This window comes from Pituophis catenifer, unplaced genomic scaffold (genome assembly GCF_029215685.1).
Source record: "Pituophis catenifer annectens isolate HBS135680 unplaced genomic scaffold, rPitCat1.0.hap2 SCAF_2, whole genome shotgun sequence".
In the NCBI taxonomy this organism is placed as follows: Eukaryota; Metazoa; Chordata; class Lepidosauria; order Squamata; family Colubridae; genus Pituophis; species Pituophis catenifer.
In genome coordinates this window covers 227,399,181-227,426,506 of record NW_027256882.1, presented here as the reverse complement: position 1 = coordinate 227,426,506, position 27,326 = coordinate 227,399,181, and the positions used below count along the sequence as shown (strand labels likewise).

The window sequence follows — 27,326 nt, the reverse complement described above, 5'->3', positions numbered from 1 at the left end:
TCATTGTTCCTTTGTGTACATACTTTGCAAGTCTCTTTCTCTAAATACACATTGGACAATATATTTCTCAACCTAAATTTTCCCAGCAGTCATTTCCTTACATTATTTTTTTCTCATCCACTGACTCCTTTCATCAGTAAGCTAATCATCCTTTTTATTCTTTCTAACTCAACAGTATATTGGAAAGAAATTCTGTAAAGGGGTTCCAGACTCTCTCTGTCTGTCCATCAGCAAGATAATTCTCCAAAAAACTGAACAGAATGGGGCCATATCTGGCATGGGCAGAAGAAGCCAGCAAAAGTAAGATCAAGTTTCAAAAAAATATGATAGTGGCTCAGGATGCTGTTAACACCTGTATTCTAAGTCCCCTTCCCTCTTCTTTTCCACAAACTAGGCTTCTTAAGGGGGAGAATAGATTCTAGAAGTCAAACTCTACCTTATTCTGTCTTGTTTGTATTTAGCAGGACACCATAAAGTTCTATGGTATTATTCTTTTCATGTTTATTCCAACAGCTGTTGTATCTTCTTTCCTTATGTTCTCTTTCTATTATTCCATTGAAAGTGTAATTTCACTTCTATTATTTTTTCATACTGAATTTGTATTTTTCTCTTCAACAATTCTACTTTCACATGTTCATATCTTTCTCTTCCATGTACTTTTTTCCTAATCTTGATACTACCAAATAATGGTCTACTTTTGGCCAGTATAACATAAACACAACCAAAGTTTTAACAAAGCACTTTCATACCATGGTCTGCAAACTAAAATCTCTAATCCAGAGATTACCTTACATCCAGTGTAAAGTGACCCACTTATTCTTTTAAGTGAAATACATGCACTGTACTAACCATATCCAAATATTCAGATTTTATTTTTGTTACCATACATTAAAAAGGATACTACTGAAACTAATATACTTATTTTCTTAGTCCACTAATTTCTATTTGAGGCCCAATTTGGTTTAGGGGTTATAGTTATTTGCCTAGAATCTAGGAGAAAATGACACCAGCTGGTGACTTTGGGCCAGTCATTCTCTATCAGTCCTCAGAAGAATGCCAATTTCTGAAAACTTGAAAAAAATCACTTCTGAAAAGCATTACTGTGAAAATTACATAAACTTGTTCATTTTAGCATTCAGGTCAATGCTAAATCAAAGGCAAAAATGTCTAAGTTTGCTACCATTGAACTTCCCATTGATCCAAGAGGAAAAAACAAACAAACAGGCATAATGTTCAACCATTGGGTGCTGCAGCTGCTATTATTGACTTGTAGCTGCCTGAAAGGAAGAATTTTCAGAGCCAGAAGCAAATGGCCTGAAGCCAGACTACTCTAACCACAAAGTGTATTCCAGAATATTGTATTCCATAGATTTGTATAACGATTTATTACATGTTATCAAATTGGTGTTGATTCTTAGACAACCATACATATAGACCTTCTCCAGGATTTTGTATACAGGCAGCAATATTATTTTTCATAGCAAGCACACAAGTGGTTGACATTTTCATTTAAATATTCACTCCAAGTAATATATTTGTTTACCCGTAAATTTTTATCATCTTCAACTATACCACTACATAAGTGAAAATGGAAACTTTTTATTCCTATGGATAATTTTATACTTACACTGAATTTCATTTTCCATTTCACTGCCCATTTCCCATTTTAAATTAACTGCTGCCCTTTTAACCATCCTAAATAATTAGATATTCCCAGCAAATCGCCCGACCTAACTCAAGATCATAAATTATTAACATTGTAAAATACACAGCCATGATATGATATACTGTAGTTCTACAGGAAAAAAAAACCCATTTTTAATTTTCATATGCCTAATGTTTTTTTTAGTAAAACAATATTTCCTGCAGTCATTTACAGGTTATAAATCTTGTAAATGTAGCTGTTGAGGTGATTTTGGAAAGCAACTGCTTAATTTTTTCTTCTTCTTTAGGTGCATGGGTTAAGATTAATAGCAGGCATAATAGATGTTTCATAATATGTAGGAAAATCAAACAGCTGTAATAGTGAATGAAGACAAGTTAATTTGAGTAAATTACTAAAATTGTCCAATGCATGACATGTTAACAGCTGAAAGCAAGCTTTAACTGAAACCACTTCTAAATGGTTTTAGTTATAAATTATGCTTGTACAAAGCATCATAAGATCCACCTCACTCCACAGTTTCCCTGTCCACTTACATTTTCCTGAATTGCTTTGCTGAGATTTAAAACTGAATATCTTTTACACCACTTTCCACTTTTATCCTCATTCCTTTTTGTACAATACAACAAATAAACTCATTCAAAGAGGGTATTGAAGAATGACATATAGTTGCACAAGGGAAGACAAGGTTCAAGAAAAAATATGGGAACTCCAAGCTAAACCAGAATTATTACTGACTTACAGAACAGATTTTATCTTATTGCTGTTCAAGAATAATGCATTAATATGTTTTAATGTGGTAATCTCTGGACATGTTTATACAAGAGTTGTTATGGAAAGAATGCTAGAATACCTTTGGTTACCTAGCTAACTTTTATGGCGTAAAGTTCCTGCCACTTCCTATTCCTAGTAGCTGATTTTTAGGGATTTTCTTCCTTATTTAGTGTTAGTAAGCCACCAAGGTTTATCCTACATTCGATGGGCGGCTATGTACTTTTTTTAAACAAATGAACAAATCGGTCTGGTTATTTATGACTGTGGTTATTTATTGTACTGCATGACCTTGGAACTTTGTATTTTTCTCAGATCTAACAATAACTTGAAATAATAGTTTGTGGCCATATCTTACTCAAATTTTCATAGCTTTAAAAAGGATTGGAATTGTTACTGTTAGATTAAAACAAATTTTATTTTAGCAACCTTTCCATTCCTTTCCTTTATATGTTACATTCTGAATTATTTTTACTTCTTTTCAAACTATCATTTTTTTCTTTATTTATACTGAATTATCAGCCAATATAGTTATTTTTCTCTTATGACTGCAGGCACCAAGAGCTGTAAAAACAAAATCCCAGTGGCTTATTCTCAAGGGAAATTACTATTGCAAAACAGTACTTTTCAGTATTGTACAAGGTGCTTATGTTATGTAACATATAAATACAAAAACCTGGAGGGCTCTTTCAAAACAAATAGGTTATTTGTTACAAGAATGATTTGAGTTGTTTCTCTGAAAGGGTTCCCTCTGCAGCTGAATTAAAGATTAATTGCATGTGGTTTATTGATCTGTTTCACAGAGTAATGTTTTCATGGGTTACGGCATTGAACTGTATGAACAGACAGTACTTGGAGAGAAGAGAAACTCTTACCAGTATATAATTAATTGTTCAATGATTCTTCAAGTTTACAAGAATTATAAACAGTATATTGCTTAGTGCTAAAAGAATTGTAAGGTAGACATGATCACATAGTATTCATCTGATTTTAAAAAATCAAAGAAAAAAGAAGGGGGACGAAAAAGAAAAAAGTCAGCAAAACAACTAAGCAAACTGCAAGTGAGATGTATACATGTTCCTTCTTCATGTGAATTCAATCAATGTTTAAATGTGCCTTCAAAGTTGCTACTGGATGTGAGACCATAAGTTTATGACAAACTAACCAACTGCAAAAAAATCACACGAAATTATTAAGGATAGTTCTATCTATACCCTATAGGCCACAGATCCAAAGTCAAAACGTCTCTTGATTCAATCTCCTCCATCCCCGCTTCTGGCTTTCTGGATATCAGAGTTACCAATTTTTAAACTACCAATCTGAGAGTATGACAGATTGGCTGGTATACAGTAGTGGGAAAAATGTATGCCTCTATCTTTACTTATAAAATAATTCCCCAATTGTAGATACCTTTCATAAGCAAGAATTTTATCCTAAACTGGGTAGCATTAGAACATTTAACAGTTAAAGTTTTTTTTTTTTAATCTATTTTTTCCTCCTCAGAAATTAAAACCTTCAAAGACTGGAAAAAATTACACAATGTTTGCTCTGTCTCTGGTGTAATTTTTAAAAACACGGCTATGCAGCAATGATGTGAGAATACATTATGTAATGCCACTCAGCTGCCCATTTTTGCATTGAGTTTCGTTCTCCCTGTGCTTGCTCTATCTCAGATATTAGCAATCAAAACAAAATACTTCCAAATGGAAACTGGTTTTCCCAGGTACTTTGGGTTTGGGGAGCGTAGAGCTGTTTGGTTGTGCAAATCCTTTGAAAGCGGAAGCATATGCATGTGTTTACAGAGCAATCATGCAGTTCTGGAAAAAGACATAGTTATTTCAGTAAATCTAATATTTTATCACTGCATAATGCTGGAATGACTGCTTCTTCTGGTCCAGTGTCAAAAGTAACTCTGTTTGGAACAGTTGCTACTAACACTCTTCAATGAAAGTCATTGAGCCAAGAGTGTCCCATAAAACAGGGGTCCTCAACCCCCAGTCTGTGGCCTGGAGCCTGGCCTCAGTCCATTGGGAAGTGGGCTGCACAAGCAGCAAACGAGCACCTGTGCACAAAGCGGCATTTGTGGAAGCGGTGCACGCACAAAGCCATCCCCTCTCCTCCTGCCACCGCCGCTGGTTCACCAAGCTGGAAAGGTGGGAGACCACTGCCATATAATAAATCTCCTATCCCAAACTAGGTCTTATTGTTGTTTGTTATTTGTTGTTGTTTTTCTTCCTTAAAGTGAAGTCATTTAATTTAAATTTAAATTAAACTGAGTTTAAGTCATGGAGATTTCAGTATTTTTATGCACCATCAATTAAAGAGTATTAGTGAGATGTGTATTAATACTAAAATATCCTATGTTAGGATAGCTAACTTAGCTAAAACTAATTCAGCAGATTTATTTTATAGTTGTTGGATATCTAGGATTCACTGTCTTTGCTGAATATACACAGAAGGAGAAAATGAGACTGGGAGAGAAGACATATTAAAGTCATAGACCTGTTCAAAAAAACAGAAAGAAAACAATAAAAACTATAGGAAAACCCAATCATTATAAAACTGGTGACTTATATTTTGCAAATAGTAAAATGAAGCCTAGCCATATTAAGAAAATCAGATCTCATTGATCAGATAATAGCAACTGAAAATAAAATTTATCTGGCTGGTTTTGAAATCTGAATATATGAGATTGTATTAACTGCAAGATATCCTTGTAATAAGAGCAATATAAAATAATATGGGTTAGTGTTTCATGGATTCATTCACCACAAGGCCAATGTTTTCTTCAAATGAAATATCCAGTGGTTTTCTCTTGAGAACAGCTGCTGGGAGGGATTAAATCTTGCCAGAACTAGGACGCTTCTCAATTTAGAAATTTGTATTTGGCATAAATACACTGCTCAAAAAAATAAAGGGAACACAAGCAAAAGACATCCGAGATCTGAATGAATGAAATAGCCTTATTAAATACTTTGTTCGTTACATACAGTAGTTTTGTGTTCCCTTTAGTTGTTTGAGCAGTGTATAAACTACTGTATATAAAGAACAAAGTATTTAATAAGACTATTTCATTCATTCCGATCTCGGATGTCTTCTGCTTGTGTTCCCTTTATTTTTTTGAGCAGTATATTTAGCCAGCTTGAAAAATGTTAAATGACCGCCCAAAAACACATTTCTGAGAATGACAGCTAGATTTTGGTACACACTTCAAGGGCTGCCTCTGTAAATTCATATCCCATCATCATGATTGCATTAAGCAAGGAACCATAGCGGATTGGGAAAACAGAAATGACATGCATGCGAAGTCAACATACATAGACAAGACTATGATATTCAGCATAGAAAAATGCTTCCATGCAATTCCCACCTGCAGATATATAGCCGATAGACACGTTGTTTTCTCCCATATGGTCTGTCAGAACAGATGTAGATCAAGATGGGGCCTGTTGTGATCCAATTTATCATCTTTATATTACTAGGCCAGTAGTACATTTCTAACTTGGAAAGAAAATCTATATTAGACACTCTAATCTAGAAAATGCTTCACTTAATACATAAAAGCAGTCATTTTTCCCTTTCTTGTCTAACAGAAAAAAGTAATTACTCTACTCTTCTCAGCCTTTTTTTTTTCTATGAAGGAACATAAAATTAAAGCAACTAATCCACTTTTCTGAAGGTATTTAACCAAGCTCAGAGACTCCAATTAACCATGGCTTAATATTAGGACTAATCTGTATTAATGAAATTCTTCAACAAATCACATTCAAACAATGCTTAAGAAATAATCAACATGTTTTAACACAAGACCTTGCTGGGGCAAATAGTTGGAATGCTCTAGTTAATCATATTCCATAGAATTTACTTCTATCAACTATCAGAACATGTCCAAGGTTTACAAGTAACTTTTCCAAACCAAATTACTTACAACCTCTGGAATTGGAGTACTTATTAAGCACTAAAGTAGCCAATCAGTCATTCAGATCAAGTCAAAGCATGCAAATTACTAAGTTATTTAAGTGCTTTTATTTAGTCCCTTTATTAACTCTACCTTTCCAATACCTAAAACTTTAGTACTAATCATTCATTTTTTATTGTAGACCTGATTAATGTTCTTAATGATGTCTGCCTTTAAAAAACAATCCCAATATTTATTCTGCACTTTGAAAAAGAGTATAGTATATAGTAACATGCCTTTGATACAATACTAAATTGTAAAATGTTATTCCTTAAAGTGGCTGACAAATCCAAAATCAGATGTATAGGTGAGAAATCAGTTTAGGGCTTTTCACACATTCCTATTTCTTGCATATGGTTTTAAGAGCATAGATGGTTTGTGAAAGAGCTTGACTACATTCTGGATATATTCACTGAACTTGGAAGATTCTTTGTTAGAAATTACCAATATACCTCTAAAATACAGCATAATTATTGTTATTTTGCTTAGCATATGCCATAGCAATTGCTTTCTGTCAACCTAATATACCAGGAATTGTTTTCATTTTAATAATATATCAAAAAGCAGAATGAATTGTTTCCTGATGACTGCAGCTCCCTTTTTTTGTTTTAATCAGTAGCAAGGAAAATGTAAAGATGTGCTTTTCACATTCAGGTCAACTTTAGTGGCACCCACAGCAAACCAAGACTGCATCAAAATAGTAAAATAGGAATTGTGATTTCACAGTGCAAGTCCACTCTTTAAGTACTTGCATGGGACACAAGCATAAAATCTATGGAGTTTGTGTTAGAATGCACATTTTATTATATGTTACCTTTTGCCCTCCCCCATGGAGCATTTGAAACCCAGGATCAAATTATTATTATTATTATTATTATTATTATTATTATTATTATTATTATTATTATTATTTCTTGTTAAGACAAATAAATTACACACTTATATATCCAACTATCATCGTGCTATGATTGTTGTTACATATCAATTTAACCATTAGCTATTTATGTTTATCTATGGTTGCAGTTACAATTATTGCAGTTCTAGTCAATTTTTTTTAAAAAAATTCAAAGGCTGAAAGATTATTTAATCTTACAGATGCATGTAAGATATTTTATTTATTTATTTATTTATTAAATTTAGGGATTGCCCTTCTCATGTTCAGAGCAATTTAATATGCCATTGTATAAGAATACTTTGTTTAAATAAATATGTCAGCAAATCTTAACATGATATCACTAACATATCAATGGTATATCAAGCTGTAACAAGCATAATCTCGATGCAGCTGTAATGCATATAAATGATGAAAGCAATATTGTTGTCTTGAGTTCCTTTGCTTGAGAAGCTTTTTGATTAGGCATAATAATATTATAATGATGGAAAACACTAGAGCAGTGGTTCTCAACCTGTGGGTCGGGACCCCTTTGGGGGTCGAATGACCCTTTCACAGGGGTCACCTAAGACCATCCGAAAACACATATTTTCAATGGTTTTAGGAATAATTTTATGGTTGGGGGTCACCACAACATGAGGAATTGTATTAAAGGGTCGCGGCATTAGGAAGGTTGAGACCCACTGCACTAGAGTTTGCCTAGAATGCACACATTGTTTCCCCCCTGTTATTTCATACTCAAGTAACATAGCATTTTGCTCTATCTGTGCTAAACCAATGAGAATAGTTTACCTGAATTAAACAGTGTATACTTTGATCAGGTTAAATTATATTTGAAATACCACCATATTATCTGCTTTTGATGAAAGTGTTAGAGCCTGGAAGCAAATCCAAGTCAACTACCGGTATGTGTAGAATACCAGATTGTGTATAGTGTATTTTATACCACTCTGCCTCTCCCAAAAAGGAAGACAATACATGCTATAGTTTTTAATCAGATTTGTCACTGATGTGCATGTGTTTTTTTTTTCTTTAACCATAGAGTATGAAAATGAACAGTGGGGTTTCATCCTGACAGCATGTATTTCTAATTTGCATGCTACATTAGGATCCCCTTAATTTACTGTGCAAGGATCTAACACTGTGAAGTTCTTTAATGGGACTGTGTTAGCCCATATATCATTGTAGTCAAATAAGAACAACCATAAACTAATATTTCTGATATTAGCTATCTCTCTAATCCAGGCTGCTAGCAAAAAGAATTGCCATTTTTCACACTGTTAATTTCTTGTCTGACAAGGGGGTTGACATAACTTTCATCTGTACTCCTGTTACCCCTATGTCATGGCATAGAGGAAGATAAAAGTGTGAGCCAAACTTCATAGAATTTAGATAAGGAAGTTAATAGTTGAGCATAGAATATATCTTTGGTGTCCAGCATTCATAAAACAAATGATTCCTCTAAATCAAAATCTGTTAAGATAGTATAAATTAGTCATAAGTATAAAAATACTTACCATTTTTGAATTATTGGTGTGAAGGTTTCTGGGCTATTTATAGCCTCAAGAACAATCAGTGTATAAAGCATTATCTAAATTATAGACTCTTGTGAACCTTTCCTTGGGTTTTCCCCAAATTGTTTCTTATTATTATAGTTCAAAAGGTATCAAATAAACCATGAATGGTGATAATGAGATACTTCATTGTTTTTGCTAGTCATTGTGTTCAAAAACTCTTCTTGCTGGCACTCAGGCTGTGAGAACAGATAAAGGTTTAATTGAAATGCTTGTAGCAATACATCTCGTGAAAAGTATAAAGAACCTTTACTTTTTCTGGCAAACATTATTCCACTTTCTGCAATGTTACATTAGCAGTTGAAATGGCCTCACAAAAATATGCTTGCACTTATATACAGTTTGTCTATGCTCCTACAGTTTTGAGCTGTATTATTTTCAGGTGCAATTATATTGCTCTGTAGGAAGTAAAGCCAAACTCCTGTTGGAGACAAAATGGAAAGGAAGAACAGAGAAAGGAATGAAAAAAATAACTTGTTCCTCTTATTAGGTATAAAAATGTTTCTTCCTTAGTGCACCATGATTCGAATTAACCTCTGATCTAGATCAGTCAGGTAATTGCAATTAGAGATTAAACACTGCTGAATGTAAAAAAATTACTGTTTTATATTCAAATCTGTCTTTAAATTCTAAAGATATGGGGCTATAGTTCTGTGACAGAGTCCATATTGAAGCATTACAAAGAGTTACAAGGTTCACTACCTATCATTTTCATTCACTGCATTAGCCAGTGGTTTGATTCTGTATCAAGCAGCTCCTGCAAATTTAGTCTTAGTGGTAAGTAAACACTAGTAACTCATTGTCATAGCTAATACATTCAATGTTTTGTAGTATTTGTGGAATTACAGAAAAGTGTGATTATTTCATTTCATTTTAATTTATTTATTTTACCATCCATTAGTGAATAATTTTTATATTATCAATATAAAAGCTAACAAGCTTCAGAAATTAGGAGGTATTTCTTAGAAATGAAGATAGAAACTAAGGTTGATAACACCTTTAGAAATCAAAATTAGTAGATAACATTTTATGAGAGGTAAACATTTTGTGGCGTTGCCACTGATTGTGAGCTTCCTCAGCAAATAATGTTTGTGTCAAAAGGACATCCTGTAATCTTTTATTTAGGACATCATGACACCCATGCTGTCACTTGTGTCCCCTCATTGAATGCCAGTGCCGCTGACTGCTTTGATCCACATTCATCAAGCTCCAAGCCAAAACCAAACAACTGTTACTTTTTCATGTATACCATACAGTAAAGGATGGTCTAATTTAATCGAATGAAATGTATCAGAAATACATTACAGTGACCTTAAACGGAGCTGAACTAGATTTCTTGCAAAATATTGAAGTGTCTTATTATCCTAGGTTTCATGCTATAAATGAGCTGCAAAACAATTTTTAAGATTTGCATATATAATAGAATATATATAAAATCAATAAATGTAATTAATTGCGACATTTAAACTTCTGGTACTTATTTAAGCATTCTGGTAAAATGAGCTATATACCCATCTTTGCTGTCTCATATACTATAATCTCATATAATGCCAATGGGTTCAAATATAAACAATTGAAATGTAGAACATTGTGATTAAGATATTGGCTGCTATGGAAATTGTGCCTGCAATTTGCAATTCTTAACCAAATTTCTTAATGCTCATCCAACATAATAGAGAAAAGATATATTTCTGTTTTCTTGAAATCCAGTATAATTCGAGGTAATCCTCGAATTATAATGGCCTTGGAACAGGTGCTTTGTGGCCCCTAAAGCACTTCCAGCTGTTGTAAAATATCATGTTTCCCCTTTGGTCACATGACTCAGTTGCTTGGCAACCAGATCACATTTACAACCGGTTGCTCTGTACCTCAGTCATGTGATCATGATTTGTGTCATTTTTGCCAATTTGCACCGCTTCAGAAGAATGGATTCATTTAATGACCATGGCATATGCTTAATGACCACAGTGATTCACTTAACTGCCGTTAAAAATGTCAAAAAACCTGATCCAATCCAGTGGATGCCTCAACTTATGACCACAATGATTTACAACTGGATTTATGGTGCCAATTGTGGTTATAAATCGAGAATTACCTGTATCTTTTCCTAGCCAATGCAGGGGGAGCTAAGTCTGAATCCAAACTCTACATAGCTTGTAACCCTCATATAAGTTTGTAGTTAGGCAAATTAGGCAAATCAATTGAACGATGAAGAAGAAAAGATTCATAATACAATAATTCTTCTTAAAACATGTGGCATGATTTATTTTAAACTATACTAAGTGTGAAATTATGTTCTCAGCGGCATTCCTTACAAAAAGAAATACAAAGTACTGAATCCCATTTGAATGAGCCCTGAAAAAGCAAGAAAAAAGGATAACTTCAAAGCCTTAAACCTATAATTTCACTACCCACTTTGCAAAGTTTGACACCCCACAACCAATTTCGTTGTCTTTCTTGTGCCCACTGATAATCTTACAAAATGAAGTCACTGTCTGAAGACATCAATTTCCTATTCCTTGAAAACGTCTTTCATAACGTTTTCAACAACGTTGAATGTTAAATTATTCTGTCATAACAGTATCATTATACATCCTTCCTAAATTCATACCATTTATGCCAATATTTTTCTCTAAGAACTGCTATCATAGATACTTTTGTTTTAAATAGATATGAATACAAGTCATTTCCAAAATCTTTGGAGAAGTTTCCGAAAGGAGAACAAAATGCTTTTATCTGAGAATGAAAGTGTGCAAAGAGCATTCTTTTCTCCTCTGCCCCCACTTCACCCCCAAGAACTACTCTGGAGAAATACAACTCCCAGAAAAATATGAAATTTAGTACAAAGTACTGCAAAGTATCTGCAAAGTGTGAGGCTGACCTTTGAACAAGTACAGTATAATATTTCTTGTATAAAAATCCAAAATTGCTGCATAGAAGGTGATAGTTTCTCTATATAAGTTTTTTTTTTAATTTGTCATTGCCTATCTTTATTATTTCATCACTTACTTTGCTCTTGTGGGGATCCAAGAAAATCAGTCCCTAAATTTTAATTTACCTATATGTTTCTGTATATTAAGAGTTTTACATTTTAAAACTTATTTCTGAAAAAATATATGTTTTACTGTATTTAAAGACTGCCGAAAAGCAGTTGCAAACTCCATCTCTTTTGGTACATACCAGGATTGGGCTTCAAAAATTTTAGAAAGGGGTTCTTTGCCCAGTTGCTGGGTGGGCATGGCCAGGGTGGGCCTGGCCTAGTCGGCCTGCTGCACCATGGTGGGGGGGCATTTTTGCTCTTCCCAGGCTCCGGAGGCTTTCCTCAAGCCTCCGGGAGGGTGAAAATGCCTCCCCAGGCTCCAGAGGCCAGGAGTGGGATTTGGGGGTTCTCTCAACTGCACAGAATCTTAGCTAGAGGTTCTCCAGAACCGCTGAGAACCCACAGCAGCCCACCCTGGTAAATACTCTTGTTAATGAACTATTATATATATATATATATATATATATATATATATATATATATATATATATATATTCATAAGATTCCCAGCAGTTGTCAAACAAGCACACTTTAATCTTCATTCTTTGAAGATTAAAAATATCCCATGTACTTTTCAGATCCTTTCCAGTTTAATACACTGTTTCTTTTGACTGATTTGTTTTTCTGAGTTGAACTTTCAGGACTCAGAACACCATATCACAATTGCACAAGATCTTTTGTGGAAATGAAAAAAGAGAAAAAGAAGAAAATCCATCCAACTCGCTTGTCAGGGCTTGTGCCAGTTAATTCCAAAATCTCCGGCTATGTTTTGTTTATTGGTTACGGGGTTTTTTTGGCACCAGATTAGTTCTTCAAATGAAGGCAGTATTTGGAGGCTGTGAATGAATCTCTTTTGAGCTCTTAATGAGGCTAATCCCATGACAGGACATTCCAAGTAGCTAATGGGCGCAAGTTCATTGCTTACTTTAACATCTCATGGTCAAAAGTGGAATGAAAAACTTGTCTGGTGGGCAGTCATGGGGTATTAGTATTAGTAGAATGACCAGCCGCAGTGAAATTTAGACAGCACAAATAGATCAGAGAGAGCATGAGACAGACTCAGTGTGGAAGGAAAGGTAAACATTATTATTGTTGTTATTGTTGTTAGTCTTAATAACAAAATAATGTTAAAACCATATTCGCTCAAATGGTATAACATTTAACCTAATGTGTTTTTATTAATTAAAGCTAAAACAATAAAGACTAAAAATGTATGAAGATTATAAAACATCATTTACAGACTTCAGGAAGTGCAGTACGGTTTATTTTCATTTCTTCATTTTTGGCGATTTAAACTAAATAGCAATGTTTCTCGCAATTTGTCTTTCTTGCGATTTGTCTTTTGTACAGTAATAAATCAGTTCAGAGAGCAGAGCATTTTCTTTTACAATTGTATAGAAAAATATTAATAAGTAATAAGCTATTGGCAGCAAACATGAGACAAAACTAAATAGTGATAGACATTTTAAACCTAGGTAGTTTTTTATATATTGTAAACTGTAAGATATTTTTCGCACTTTACAATTGAATGTTAAAATATTTTCATTATTTTTTCTGATTGTCATTAATGTTTCATAGCAATTGGAGCATATATAATAATGCAATCATGTTTGTGTTAATGTCATAATCAGGGTGGATTTGATTTAAATCGAGTTGATTTAAATCACAATTTAAATCATGATTTAAATCACTAGTAAAAAGGCTTGATTTAAATCAACTCGATTTAAATCATAATTTTTAAAGAGCAACTGTCATCTCTGCTACTCCTTTGACCCACTGTTGACTCACCAATAGTCCCAGTGTTGCAGAATATACAGCCTCATGCTACATAACTAAGCTCCATTTCATGCTGAATAAACTAAAATATTTATGTATCTTAAATAGAAAACTATCTTACGATAGATTTTTACCCCAAAAGTTTTTTATTAAAATAAATTCGATTTAAATCAAAAAAATCTGATTTAAATAAAAAAAATCCAATTTAAATTTAAAAAAAATCATTGATTTTTATCCACCCTGGTCATAATTATTCTTTTGACCTAGTGATCAATTGAACACTGCCTAGTGCCTACCAGACCATTACACACATGTCTCGCCTACCATATGATGCTCAAAGCAGAAGGCATGATTACATAGATATTGTTTGGTTTAACCAGTTAACTTTTCTGATGATTTCATAAAATGTTTTACATTTGATTTTTAAATATTTTTTTAATATTCCAGAAGGTGAATCCAAGTTACCTTTTAAGAACACCTGTACTTAACATAATTTTATTCTTTATTTTCAAGCTTCTAATCAACCAAAGGTTAACTAAATAAGTAAGCAAATGAAATTGAATAAAGCAAGAATATAAAGGGCAGCATTAAAAAAGTGAATCCTTAAATTGTTTTTTCCTACTCGGTTTCTGGTGACAAGGAAAAGCATTTAAATTTAAGAAATCAATGGTTTTGGTTGTTTATATTGTAATACACAAAGGGATGCAATTTGATTAATCAAGTCATATTTCATCTTTACTAAAATTAGTGGATTGTATTTGATAATCACTATAAAACAGTTTGCATTTTTTAAGTATTTGTTAAGAATAAAAGCAGGCTATTACATGTTTTGCTTGATATCTAAATAAATGTTCTACCTAACGATGAAGTTTTTGCATCCAACTTCATCACAGAGCATTAAAACAGTTTTTAAAAAATCCAATTTCCTCACCAGATAAGAATTAAAATGTACTAAAGGTACCAGGCCCCTGTGTCCAACCTCAGGCTAAAATATAAGAAGTAATAGAAACTATCCAAAACTCAGTGGGCTTATCAAAATTAAAAGGAAATAGAAAGAAGAAAGAGGCAATTTTAAAATCAATGTACATAAATAGTGCCATGTTCAGTATGCGTCCAACACTCTAATTTTATAAAAAGCCACCTTGCTTAGAACTGCCTATATTCTTGAACACTACCTTAATTCTAAAATTGTTGGTTAGAATCTGAGTTATTAAGTTTCCAACAGTCTTATGCTGTAAATCTTACTGTTACATTTATTAAACATATATGCTACATTACTGTCAATGTTCCCCATATTTATATTCTGTAAGTATCCTATGACCAAAGTTGATTTTTTAAATTGGTTTATATTGTCAAATACATTTTATATTTAAATAACATTATATCTTAATACAGTTTAAATATCAATAAGTTGTTTTGAGCATTTGTTAAAATGACTTCCTAATGCTTAAAAGGTAATAATTTCCATTCATGGCTTGAGTGTTAAAATCTAGACATAATTTCTTGTTTTTCAAATAAGGGCTTTGTATTATACAGAAACTAAAATTATGCATGCCTTCTATTGTTTTTACATTTCTCACCATTGGTAACATGAGTGATGATAAAAGTTTCTACTCAGAGTATACAATGAAAATGATTTTATGCCAGACAGGTAGTGTCTGTCTGTCTGTCTGTCTGTCTGTCTGTCTGTCTGTCTGTCTGTCTGTCTGTCTCTCTCTCCCCCTCCCTCTCCCTGTCTTCTCCCTCCCTCTCTCTTTCTCTCTCTGTGTGTCTGCGTGTGTATGTGTGCGTTTGGTTTGGTTTATTGCTCCCTTTCAGGCTCACTGGATTTGCTGTGCCTGTGCTATATGAACAATCGTCTATTCATAATCATAATCATAATCATAATCATAAGTTTATTTGTCAAGCATATATAAGATAACAGGTAAAAGTATAAACATAATTTGAATACATGAAAAGAGTAAGTAAAAAGGAATATTAGGACAGGGACGGTAGGCACGCTGGTGCACTTATGTACGCCCCTTACAGACCTCTTAGGAACAGGGTGAGGTCAATAGTAGACAGTTTAAGGTTAAAGTTTTGGGGGTTTGGGGAAGAAACTACAGAGTCAGGTAGTGCATTCCAGGCATTGACCACTCTGTTACTGAAGTCATATTTTCTGCAATCGAGTTTGGAGCGGTTTACCTTGAGTTTGTATCTATTATTTGCTCGTGTATTGTTGTGGTTGAAGCTGAAGTAGTCATTGACAGGAAGGACATTGTGGCAGGTAATTTTATGTACGATGCTTAGGTCAGACTGAATTATGAATTATTATGTCATTTCTTATATCCGATTATTTTAACAATGTCATTAACGAGAGTTATATAGTATATCTTGATGTTCTTCTATCACATGAGCAGCCCTACATAGTCATGGTGGTAGAAAAATGAGATAACATGTACTGTAGCATCATGAGCAAAGCCTACATTTTTAACATTCCAGTGATGAATACAATATATAAGTGGAAGGGTTTGCATTGATATGTCACATAATATTTTAATCAAATGTCTATCCTGACACCTATGTTCCCAGCATACTGATCCATCCATCCCCTCTTCTTCCTGTGAATTCCTCCACTGTTCTTCCAAGTCTGTTCCGAAGGTTAAGCAATTTTGGCTTGTGGAGGGAAAGAAGCGAAATCAGACCTCTTTGCCTAAGCTGCTATGCCTTTTATTAAAAGTGAATATAATGTAGAAAATGGCAAGTCGAAGTAGATAAAGGTAATGGTTGTGTTATGTAGCCTGTGGAGTTTCCATTCTCACAACCTTTTTCTTTCTGATCAGCTAAACCTGATACTGACATTTAATTAACCTTTAATATAGAATGCTTTAAAATTTGTAATAGAAATATGTGCCTACTCTAGATGTATCCTTAAAGGTATGAATATATAATGAATCTGGAGGGAAAAATAATTTTTGAACTTGGAGCAGCTGACAAAGCTTGCTGAGAATATCTCCCCACCAGAGCTCAACCTGCCTGCAACTTTATATGCCTACATTTCTGTGTGTTCTTCTTAATTATTTAACATTCTTTGCTGCATCTGTGTTCCTTGTTTCCCAAGTGCCTTCCATATGAATTGTGTGGTATTTTATACTCCCATGCTCCAGTCTAAAACTTATATGTCAGAATATAAAAAATATCAAGGTTCTCTGATGACCTTGAATTGTTTTAAAGAACAAAAATATTCAATATTCCACTATGCACAACAGATATTTTTAAAAAGAGAATTCATGAAAGAAAAATAACACACCATCAAGGCCTTTCTTATCAGTTGGAGAATATTGATTTGTCATTTATTTCCATTAATCATATTTTATAGATTGTGTGGTATTAATATTAATAGAGTGTGCAGCCCATCATCTGGAAGGAATGCACTGGTGTGCATTAGAGCATAACACCATCCCTGAGTTGCGCTGCTGCCAGGCATCTGTTAAAATACTTCATGGCTCTTTAAAATTTAATAACAGCTTTTTTCAAAATTCATCTTGTTGCTTTTCAGGCTCAGAAGTCATGGATAGAGAGAGCGTTTTACAAAAGGGAATGCGTCCATATAATACCCAGCACCAAAGACCCCCATAGGTAAGAGTGCTATATTTGGTTACTTAATTTGCATTGAATAAGAAAGTAAGCATGCTATAATATATACTGTAAAATGTTAAGCCTTTGATATATGCTACAGGAAAAATATTTTTATATTAACAATAAGCAACAACTACTTTAAATATACATTGTACTTAGAATGTACAGTATACTGATTCATTTCTGATCTCCTCCAGTACCTCAGGGTGGAGATATGGTAGCTACTTTATGAAAAATGTTTAAACGATTTAAAAGAAAGAGAATAGATTTCTTCTTCCATTTAAACAGGAATGGATCATTTCCAAGATCACATGATCAGATCTTTGTGTCGTAGGACTGTTCTTTTCCTCTGTGTTTCCATGTGTGGCAATGGCATTCCACAGGGCCTTTCAATGTTTGGAGAAGCTTTGAAGGGCATGGCAGGGAGAAAATATTTTTTTCTGTGGTGACTTCCATTTTACTGACAGATGTAAAAAGTTGGACCCAGCCCAGTACATTTAACTGAGAGAGAGAGTGATTGGCTCAAAGTCACCCAGCTGGCTTCTATCCCTAAGGCAGGACTCCCACTTACTAACCTGTTGTCTTAACCACTAGACCAGGGGTGTCAAACTCAATTTCATTGAAGGCCGCATCAGGGTTGTGTTTGACCTGGAGGAGGGGTGTAGCCAGCTCGACATTATTTGTGTCAGGGGCGCCTGTGGTGGCCCAAGTGCTCTGCCAGCAAAAATGGGCTCCCAAGCTCCATTTTCGGCTGCAATGGCCTTCTGCAACCCTCTGCCAGTGAAAACACAAGCTCCGTTTTCAGCTGCGACAGCATCCTGCAACCCTCTGCCAGCAAAAATGGAGCTTGTGAGGACCACCTGTGACCCATGCGAGCTCCGTTTTGGCTGCAATGGCATGCTACAACCCTCTGCCAGCGAAAACAGAGCGCGCAAGGGTTTCCTGAGTCCGTTTTCACTGGTAGAGGCACTGCAGGCCAGTCCTTCGCTGTTTCCAGGCCAGCCCTGTGGGCCAGATCTAAACACCCTGCAGGCTGAATCTGGCCCGCAGGCCTTGAGTTTGACACCCATGCACTAGGCCAAATTGACTCTTGTGGTTGCTCCTTTGCAATACTTTATCTAAAAAGACAGTAATAGTTGCAAAATGCAGTCTTTTAATTTGGCTTCTGATTTCTGAGAGAACAATAAGTAAAATATGTTTTAAATATATGGATGATTATTCTAAATGTATTCACTTGCATCAGAATAACCACAGCTTTGCCAGTCAATGTTATAATCTTATTTCCTCTGTGAAAATAAAGTAAAGCTTAACAAGTTTTTTGTTTGGTTTTGTGTGTGTGTGTGTGTGTGTGTGTGTGTTATACTAATGAAACCTTTTCACAAATGCTAAGTTTTATACATGTTTACAGTTGACCTAGTTATCTATATTTCATTCTCCTGGCAAAATGATTACTTATTTCATGCAAGACTTCTAGTAACGTTAGTCTTCTGCTTTATTATAACAAAATATTAAGTAGTTTTTGCTTAATGCCATAGGTGTTGCTGTGGGCGTCTAATAGGTCAACATGTGGGACTTACTCCAAGTATCTCCATTATTCAGAATGAGAAAAATGAAAGCCGGCTCGCTCGAAATGACATCCAGTCAGAGAAGTGGTCAGTCGGCAAGCACACACAACTCAGCCCCACGGATGCCTTTGGAACCATTGAGTTTCAAGGAGGTGGTCATTCAAATAAAGCCATGGTAATTTTTAAAAATGTTAATGTCCAAATGAATTTCTTACTCTCTTTGTTATACAGGGGTTTATTCTCTAGCAAAGAATATATCTCTCTAGGCTGCTATATAAGAACCATTATAATGATTTCTTATACTATATAGAGAAATCTATATATTACAGAAATCCATTAGTAACTTAGATAGACCCTTGCTGTCAAGGAATTTATTATCAAAGACAACCGTATTCAAACTACAATATGTTCCCTGGAACCTAGGGGTTCCATGAGAATCATCCAGGGCTTATATATGACAGTTTATTCTAAGAATTGTTACGATTTCAAATTTTTTAAATCTTCATTCCTGCCATTTAAATCTTCATTTACAAGAGAAAAGTCTATGAGGAAACATATCAATTAATGCATTACACACTGATTTTTCACATTGAGAAATGTTCTTTGGGTATCTCAAGTTTGAAAATCACTGGCTTAAGAAAATCAATCAGGAAAGTCATAAAACAGAATTGAAAGAAACCAACAATCAGTAGAAAATCTGTGGGCAAGATAGAACACCCACATGTTTTGAGGTAAAAAAATGTGACTTTTCTTCTTGGTATCGCCATAGACAGCTGAAGGTACATGTCTGAAATAGTGGGAAGCTACTGATGCTCACTGCAAACGTTACGAACAAGGATGGATCAGTGGTCAGATTTTGGTTTTCAAATGTAAAAATGGAAATTTAGTGATAGTGTAGAATAAGAGTGAATTGAGAATAGTTATATCTAGGAATGAAGATTTATCAGAATGTGTTTGGCATTTTCATCAATATTTCTGGGTTTCTGTTTTTTACTTTCTACACTTCAAATATTTTCTATAATTATAAAACCAAGCCCAAATTCAATTGCTACATTTTACTTTGAATGCATTTCTCTCCTTATTAAAATCTGACATTAATCTGACTAAAATCAAAATATAACATTTTGAAATGGACTTGGTCAATGGAAATTAATGTGATCTTGGAGTCGGTGAAAAATAAAATTTTATTGACAACATATTCTTATTAGATTTTGTCAATTTTGCTAAAAGGAGAAGAAATCTCTGCAATAGAAAACCATGTAATAAAAATTGTAGTTCTTAAAACTGTACTTAATACAGTATAGAATGACAAACTCCTTATTGCAGTGCAGTATACTGCATTTATTAAAAGAAGAAAGGATTTGTCCTTGTCTAATTTACAAGGAAAATATTAGGTACTGTTTCAGAGCAATGCAAATTTAAAATAGGTTACATGTGATTAGCGAAACTTTCAGGTTACCTGTGAAACTTTCAGGTTACCCCTTTCCAAAAGTTTTTTTTTTTTTAATTTGATTTATATGCCGCCCTTCTCCGGAGACTCAGGGCGGCTTACAATGCGTTAAGCAATAGCCTTCATTCTTTTGTATATTTTTTTATACAAAGTCAGCTTATTGCCCCCACAAACTGGGTCCTCTTTTCACCTACCTTAGAAAGGATGGAAGGCTGAGTCAACCTTGAGCCTTGGAGAGATTCGAACCAGCAGAAATTTCAGGCAGCTGTGTTAATAACAGGGTACACTAAACCACTGTACTATCAAGGCTCTGAAAAGCTGTAGTTTCATTTATTTTACCAGCTGTATTAGTTTGCTTATTCTACAACATACATATACAAAGACAGAAAAGAGAGAGAAAGATTTGTGAATTTAATTATTACAATGTAACAGTGTAGAATAAGTATGGTATAGTGGAGCTGCCTTTGAAGACCACACGGAAACTTTAACTGCTCCAGAGTGCAGCAGCAAACATAGTAATGGGGTACCCTAGGTTTGCCCATATAATACATCTGTTGCATAAGCTGCACTGGATTCCAGTTTCTTTGCAGGTACAATTCAAGATGCTGGTCATCATTTTAAATCTCTATATGGCACAGGCACAGGTTATCTGCAGAACCATCTTTCCCTAATGACATATGTCCTACCAAGTCAAATAGGATGGGCATGCTCCTAGTCCCTTCCTCTAAATACTGCCATCTGATGGGAGCTAGGAAGCATGCCTTTCCTGTGGCAGCCCCTGCCTTATGGAACACTGTGCCCCCTGAAGTTTGACAGGCATCCACCATAAGGTTTTGAAGACTTGCCTTTTCCTCCAAGTATTGGGAAAAGACTAGATAATCACATAATAGAACTGATTTGGCACCACGTTTTCTTGTTTTTAATGTTTTAATTGGTTGAGTTTTATAGCCTTAATATAATTTAATGTATATTTTATATTTAATTTTAATATGTCTTATATGTCATATACAGTATATTTTATATGACTGGGAGTTGTTCAAAGTTAATTGAAAGATGGACGGCTATATAAATGTTTTAAATAATCAAAGATGCATTGAACTTGCAATTCCATCTTAATAAAATTTAGCAAACATGCAGCTATGGGCATCTGCAGCAAACTGAGATTATGTAAGAATGATGATATATACAATGTCATTATAGTGCTAAACTCAGACTTGGGTACTTACATCCCAACAATTATGTATATTATAGGTTTGGTGCCATAATATATATTTTGTCACTTGCCTTCTCTTGCCTCTCTCCTGTGCTCCCAGAAGCACCTATGCTTTTGGTGACTCACTGTGTTCATTGTTCCTAAGGATTATGGGTACTACAAAACTTTCTGATGTAGATATTGCCAGGCCAGTTTTTCTGCTATGCTACTGATTATATAATTGTAAATGGAAGGCAAATAGTGTTCTGACATATGTTCAATTGTGTAATTGTAGAAGCAATGTAACCTAAGCGCCAGTCCCCCAGATGTCAAATTTCAACATTATTTTGTGTTAAATTAGAGATAATGATGGTGTTTAGATTAATGAGAATTTATTGTTAAGTTTGCTGACCTTAGATTCATGTCCTTCCCCCTTCTCATACCTTTTCCTTCAGCTCAACTTCTAATATTAATTTAATATAACCTTACTGTAAAAATCTAAAAGCTTCCTAAATCAATGTTTGAAGTTGGCTTGATTCAATAAATGGGAGTTAAAAGATTAATATAAACTTGGCATATCATTAAATGACAACTTCTTAAAGAGATAATAACAATTAGGTTTAGAGGCATATGTAAATCATTTGAGGAAAGCAGCCTCTGATTATTCACATATACATACATGCACATACATACATCAGAAGACTATAGAGAGCCTTGAAACAGTCACACCAATATTTAGGGAGGATCCAATAGTTTGCATAGCTTATTGAAGACGCAAATTCAGGATGCTGTTTTGCTTGCACATGAAATGCTTTGTCAAATAAATTACACAGATTTACTGCCTTTGTACTTACATGAATGGACCTTGGCTTACATAATCCATTTTTTTCTATCTTTGGGATGATTACTACCATGGAGATAGAAACAATTTATCTGTATAGCAGATTCGTGGTAGCACGAATTTCTTTAAAGCAATTCATAGCTTATTCTATGTATCTCACAATCTTGGAAAATAGGTATCTTATTGTATTACTTGTGTTTGTAAATGATCGATTCAAAATGGTAATCAGTATGCTGAGTAGGTTTTAAGGTTCTCATGAAGGAAGGCGAATATATGTGTGCCACGATAATGTTGCAGGATCCAATCTGGGTTGGTCACCGGGACCAGAGATTTTGTCTACCGAGCTTTTGGACGCATGCTGGAACCCATCTTCAAGGAACTTCTCTCTAGCAGAGTGTGTGTTATTCTGTGTGTGGTATTTTTAGTGCCTGGTGTATGTGGGTTTTTAGATGTTGATTGGGGTATGTTGATGACTAGCTTTTAAGTCATTAGCTGTCTTTTGCTTGTGTTGCCCAGCCCTCACCTTCTAAGTACTTGATAGGCTGGTGGTAAATCAGCACTCCTGTTTACTGATGAGGGGCCTGTTTCCCAGGATTCAATCACTTCCCTGGCTGTTTTTGTGCCTGCTTATCCAACAATCTTAGTAGCTGCAAAATTGAATGTGTATCATTGTTCATTGCCGTGTGAGGCTGCCAAAGATTTTGGGTCTCCTCGTCTGACCACTTTCTTGTGTTCTTGCAATCTGGTAGTTAGCTTCCTCCCCATCTGTCCTACATAGTCACAGAGGCAATCCATACAGGGATTTGGTAGATTACATTGGAAATATCTCTCACCTCCAACGATTTTAAAATTCTCTTGATCTTATGCTATGTAAATATTTAATAGAATATTGCTTGATTTAAAAAAAACCTGTCTCATTTAATTGCAACACATTTCTTCCTATTACTGGCAAATTATTTTTGCTGATAGGTTTTTCAACGTTTACACTTCACAATTAACAATGAAATAGATAAACTGAAGATGCTTGCATTAGTGCTTACATTCCATTGCTAGCTCCTCCAATGAGTGACTTTCAGTTTGGTGCAGTGGTTAAGGTGCTTGTTCAAAAAACAGGAGATTGAGTTTAGCTACACCTTAGCCATGAAAGCCAGTTGAGTGACCTTGGGTTAATCAGTCTCTCTCATCCCAACCAATCTCATAGTGTTGTGTTGTGAGGAAAATAGGAGAAGAAAGGAATATTATAATGTTGGTCACCTTGAGTTATTTATAAAAATAATAAAGATGGGATAATAAATAAATAGATATATTCTATGAACGAGCTTAACATCCCTGATAACCACCATGGGGTGGTCATTGACTTTGAGCCAGACATCCTGGAATGTGAAGTCAAATGGGCCTTAGGAAGTCTGAGCAACAACAAAGCTAGTGGAAGTGACAGTATTCCAGCTGAGCTATTCAAAATCTTGAAAGATGATGCAGTAAAAGTGCTACATTCAATTTGCCAGTAAATTTGGAAAACTCAACAGTGGCCACAGAATTGAAAAAGGTCAGTTTACATTCCAATTCCAAAGAAGGGCAATGCCAAAGAATGTTCAAACTACCACACCATTGCACTCATTTCACATGCTAGCAAAATTATGCTCAAAATCCTTCACTAGGCTCCAGCAGTATGTGGACTGAGAACTACAGAAGTACAGGCAGGATTTCAAAGAGGCAGAGGAACTAGAAATCAAATTGCCAACATACACTGGATCATGGAGAAAGGTAGGGAGTTCCAGAAAAATATCTACTTCTGCTTCATTGACTATGCTAAAGCCTTTGACTGTATGGATCACAACAAATTGTGGCAAGTTCTTAAAGAGTACCAGATCATCTTATTTGTCTCTTGAGAAACCTATATGCGGGTCCAGAATCAACAGTGATAACTGGACACGGAATCACTGATTGGTTCAAAATTGGGAAAGTAGTTCGGCAATGCTGTATACTGTTGCCATGCCTATTTAACTTATATGCAGAACAGATCATGAGAAAGGCAGGGCTAGATGAATCACAAATTGGAATTAAGATTGCCGGGAGAAACATCAACAACCTCAGATATGTAGATGATACCACTCTAATGGCAGAAAGTGAAGAGGAACTAAACAGCTCTTGATGCAGGTAAAGGAGGAGAGTGCAAAAGTTGGCTTGAAACTCAACATTAAGAAAACTAAGATCATGGCATCTGGCCCTCTCAATTCCTGGCAAATAGATGGGGAAGAAATGGAGATGGTGACAGATTTTATTTTCCTGTGCTCCAAGATCACCGCAGATGGGGACTACAGCCAAGAAATTAAAACATGCTTGCTCCTGGGGAGGAAAGCTATGGGAAATCTAGACAGCACACTAGAAAGCAGAGACATCACTCTGCCAACAAAAGTGTGTATAATCAAGGCTATGGTTTTCCCAGTTGCAATGTATGGCTGTGAAAGTTAGACCGTAAGGAAGGCTAAGCAGCAAAGAATTGAGGCCTTTGAACTATGGTGCTGGAGAAGACTCCTGCAAGTCCCTTGGACTGCAAGGCAATCAAACTGGTCTGTCCTAGAGGAGATCAACCTTGACTGCTCTTTAGAAGGCTGAAGATGAAACTCAAATACTTTGGTCACCTAATGAGAAGGAAGGACTCACTGGAGAAGAGCCTAATGCTAGGAACGATTGAGGGCAAAAGAAGAATGGGACGAAAGAGAATGAGGTGGATGGATGGAGTCACTGAAGCAGTCAGTGTGAGCTTAAATGGACTCAAGGGATGGTAGAGGACAGGAAGGCCTGGAGGAACATTGTTCATGGGGTCACGATAGGTCAGATACGACTTCACGACTAACAACAACAATGCCAGCATTTGCAAATCACCAGTATTCCTACAGATTAAAATAGTTAATTTAGAGTTAAATTAATGAATCAGTAGTAAGGACATGTGATGCAATGCCCAGAAAAATAAGGCATCCTTCACTTAATCCTCCAGGGAAAGATTGAAGAGGTCCAGGCAGAAGAAGAACATCATGGCTTCAAAACCTAAGGGACTGGTTTGAACAAAACTCAGCAGCACTTTTTCATGAGGTTGTTGACAAAAATAGGATTGCCAATATGATCGCCAACGAGCGATGACGGATATGGCACAAGAAGAAGAAGAAGAAGTAAGGACATATGATGGGAAACGATTTTCTCATAATCTGATCCAAAAGCTCAGAACCCCAAGTACTGATGTGGCATACTCATTTTTGATTAAGCATAATGATGAACCTTGAAATGCATGATGAACTTTGCATTATCATAATCATCATGATCAGGAAATGTATGGTCAATCTTGTATGATGAAGCGCATGATGAACCTTGAAATGAAATGAAATTTTCGGGTTCAGTGCAGGGGTGAAATGCTACCAGTTCAGACCGGTTCAGGCGAACCGGTAATAATAAAAGCTACCAGTTTGGGCAAACTGGTAGTAAAAAAATGCTACCGGTTCAGACGAACTGATATTTCTGACGATCAGCTGTGCCGCGCGATTTATATTTGCTAGAAAGCAGGAAATCCTGCTTTCTAGAGAATCTAAATCGCGCGGCACAGCTGTTCCCCCCTCCCCGCTGTTCTACTTACCTTAGAAAAGGCTTCTTAAGCCTTCTTTTTCAGCACTGCACAGTAGTGCCTGCGGTGCGTCTGCGCGCAAAGCACACGTTTGGCACGCACTGTGCATGCGTGTGCAAAGCACGCATTTGATGCGCACCATGCATGCGCGCATGCAGCAAATAAGTTGCAGACCTCAGAGGATTTCACCACTGGTTCAGTGTTAGCTATCTTACATACAGATGTTTAGTAACTTATTGTAAATTATTAGTTTATCTTATAACTATAGAGAACATATAACAATTTCATGGAATTGTCTTACTTTATTACAAAAGCCCCATTGATAGAATTTCTATTTAGCTAATTGTTACCATTATTACATTTTGATCCCATTGGGTTTTTTTCTTTTTAATATTTGATCAACTCAAGATGATGAACATACTTAATATCCTTGCCTCTTATTTTTCATGTTACCAGAGATGGAGTCAATATGTTTATTACAACTTAACTCTTTTTTATTTTTCATTTTCAATCCATGCCCCTTGCTCTCTAGTATGTGCGGGTGTCTTTTGACACAAAACCTGATCTTCTTCTACACTTGATGACAAAGGAATGGCAGCTTGAACTACCGAAACTTCTCATCTCAGTACATGGAGGTCTCCAGAATTTTGAGCTGCAACCAAAACTGAAACAAGTATTTGGGAAAGGCCTCATTAAAGCTGCTATGACAACTGGAGCATGGATATTTACAGGAGGAGTAAATACAGGTAATAAAAACTGTCAAGGAAAAAAAAATCACTGGAGCAAGTATATCTCAGAAGGCTTGTGGAAGAAATATATCACTGCACATTCCTTTCCTTCCTTTTTTCATAAACATCACATTAAATACACATTTTCATTTAGCAGGCACGTCTTTTATAAAAATGTAGATAACCAAAATACGATTCTAAGCAAGAACTGGAAAAAATCTCTTAATGACATGGTCACAACCTTCCCACCACCCCTGCTGTTATTCTCATTGGAAGGAAAGGTCCATTAACAATATTTGTCAAGATACTGTCCGGGTGGAGAGGAAGGTTAAATGCCTGCTGCTTGCTTGCCTGCCAATTGTTAAAACAGTTAAAACAGCAGCAAAGACCATAACCATGGACAAAGAGCAAAAAGCCATGGCACTGATGATGGTTTAATGCAACTCCAGAGAGTTGAAATAATTTATTAAAAGTGTCTTCCTATATTGAAATGAACATCAGAGTATTGAACAGACTACGGAGGTATAGAACTGGCAGACAGGCAGGTAAACATTGGACCATGCTACCTCCACCTCTTTTTATTATTATTTTTGGCAATTAAACATAATAATAGATTGGCTAGGTAGAATTCAGGGATCAGAA

The 27,326-nt window shown here is 35.2% G+C and overlaps 1 protein-coding gene across 1 annotated transcript in view; it reads left to right on the top strand.

Moving 5' to 3' along the window:
• The window catches only part of LOC139311212 (transient receptor potential cation channel subfamily M member 3-like), a 263,336-nt gene that overhangs the window by 215,068 nt on the left and 20,942 nt on the right, over positions 1–27,326 (top strand). The window contains exons 2-4 of the mRNA XM_070935599.1: positions 17,213–17,292; positions 18,828–19,032; positions 26,489–26,702. Of these exons, the coding sequence (XP_070791700.1) occupies positions 17,213–17,292; positions 18,828–19,032; positions 26,489–26,702 (499 nt within the window). The remainder of the gene's footprint in view (positions 1–17,212; positions 17,293–18,827; positions 19,033–26,488; positions 26,703–27,326) is intronic.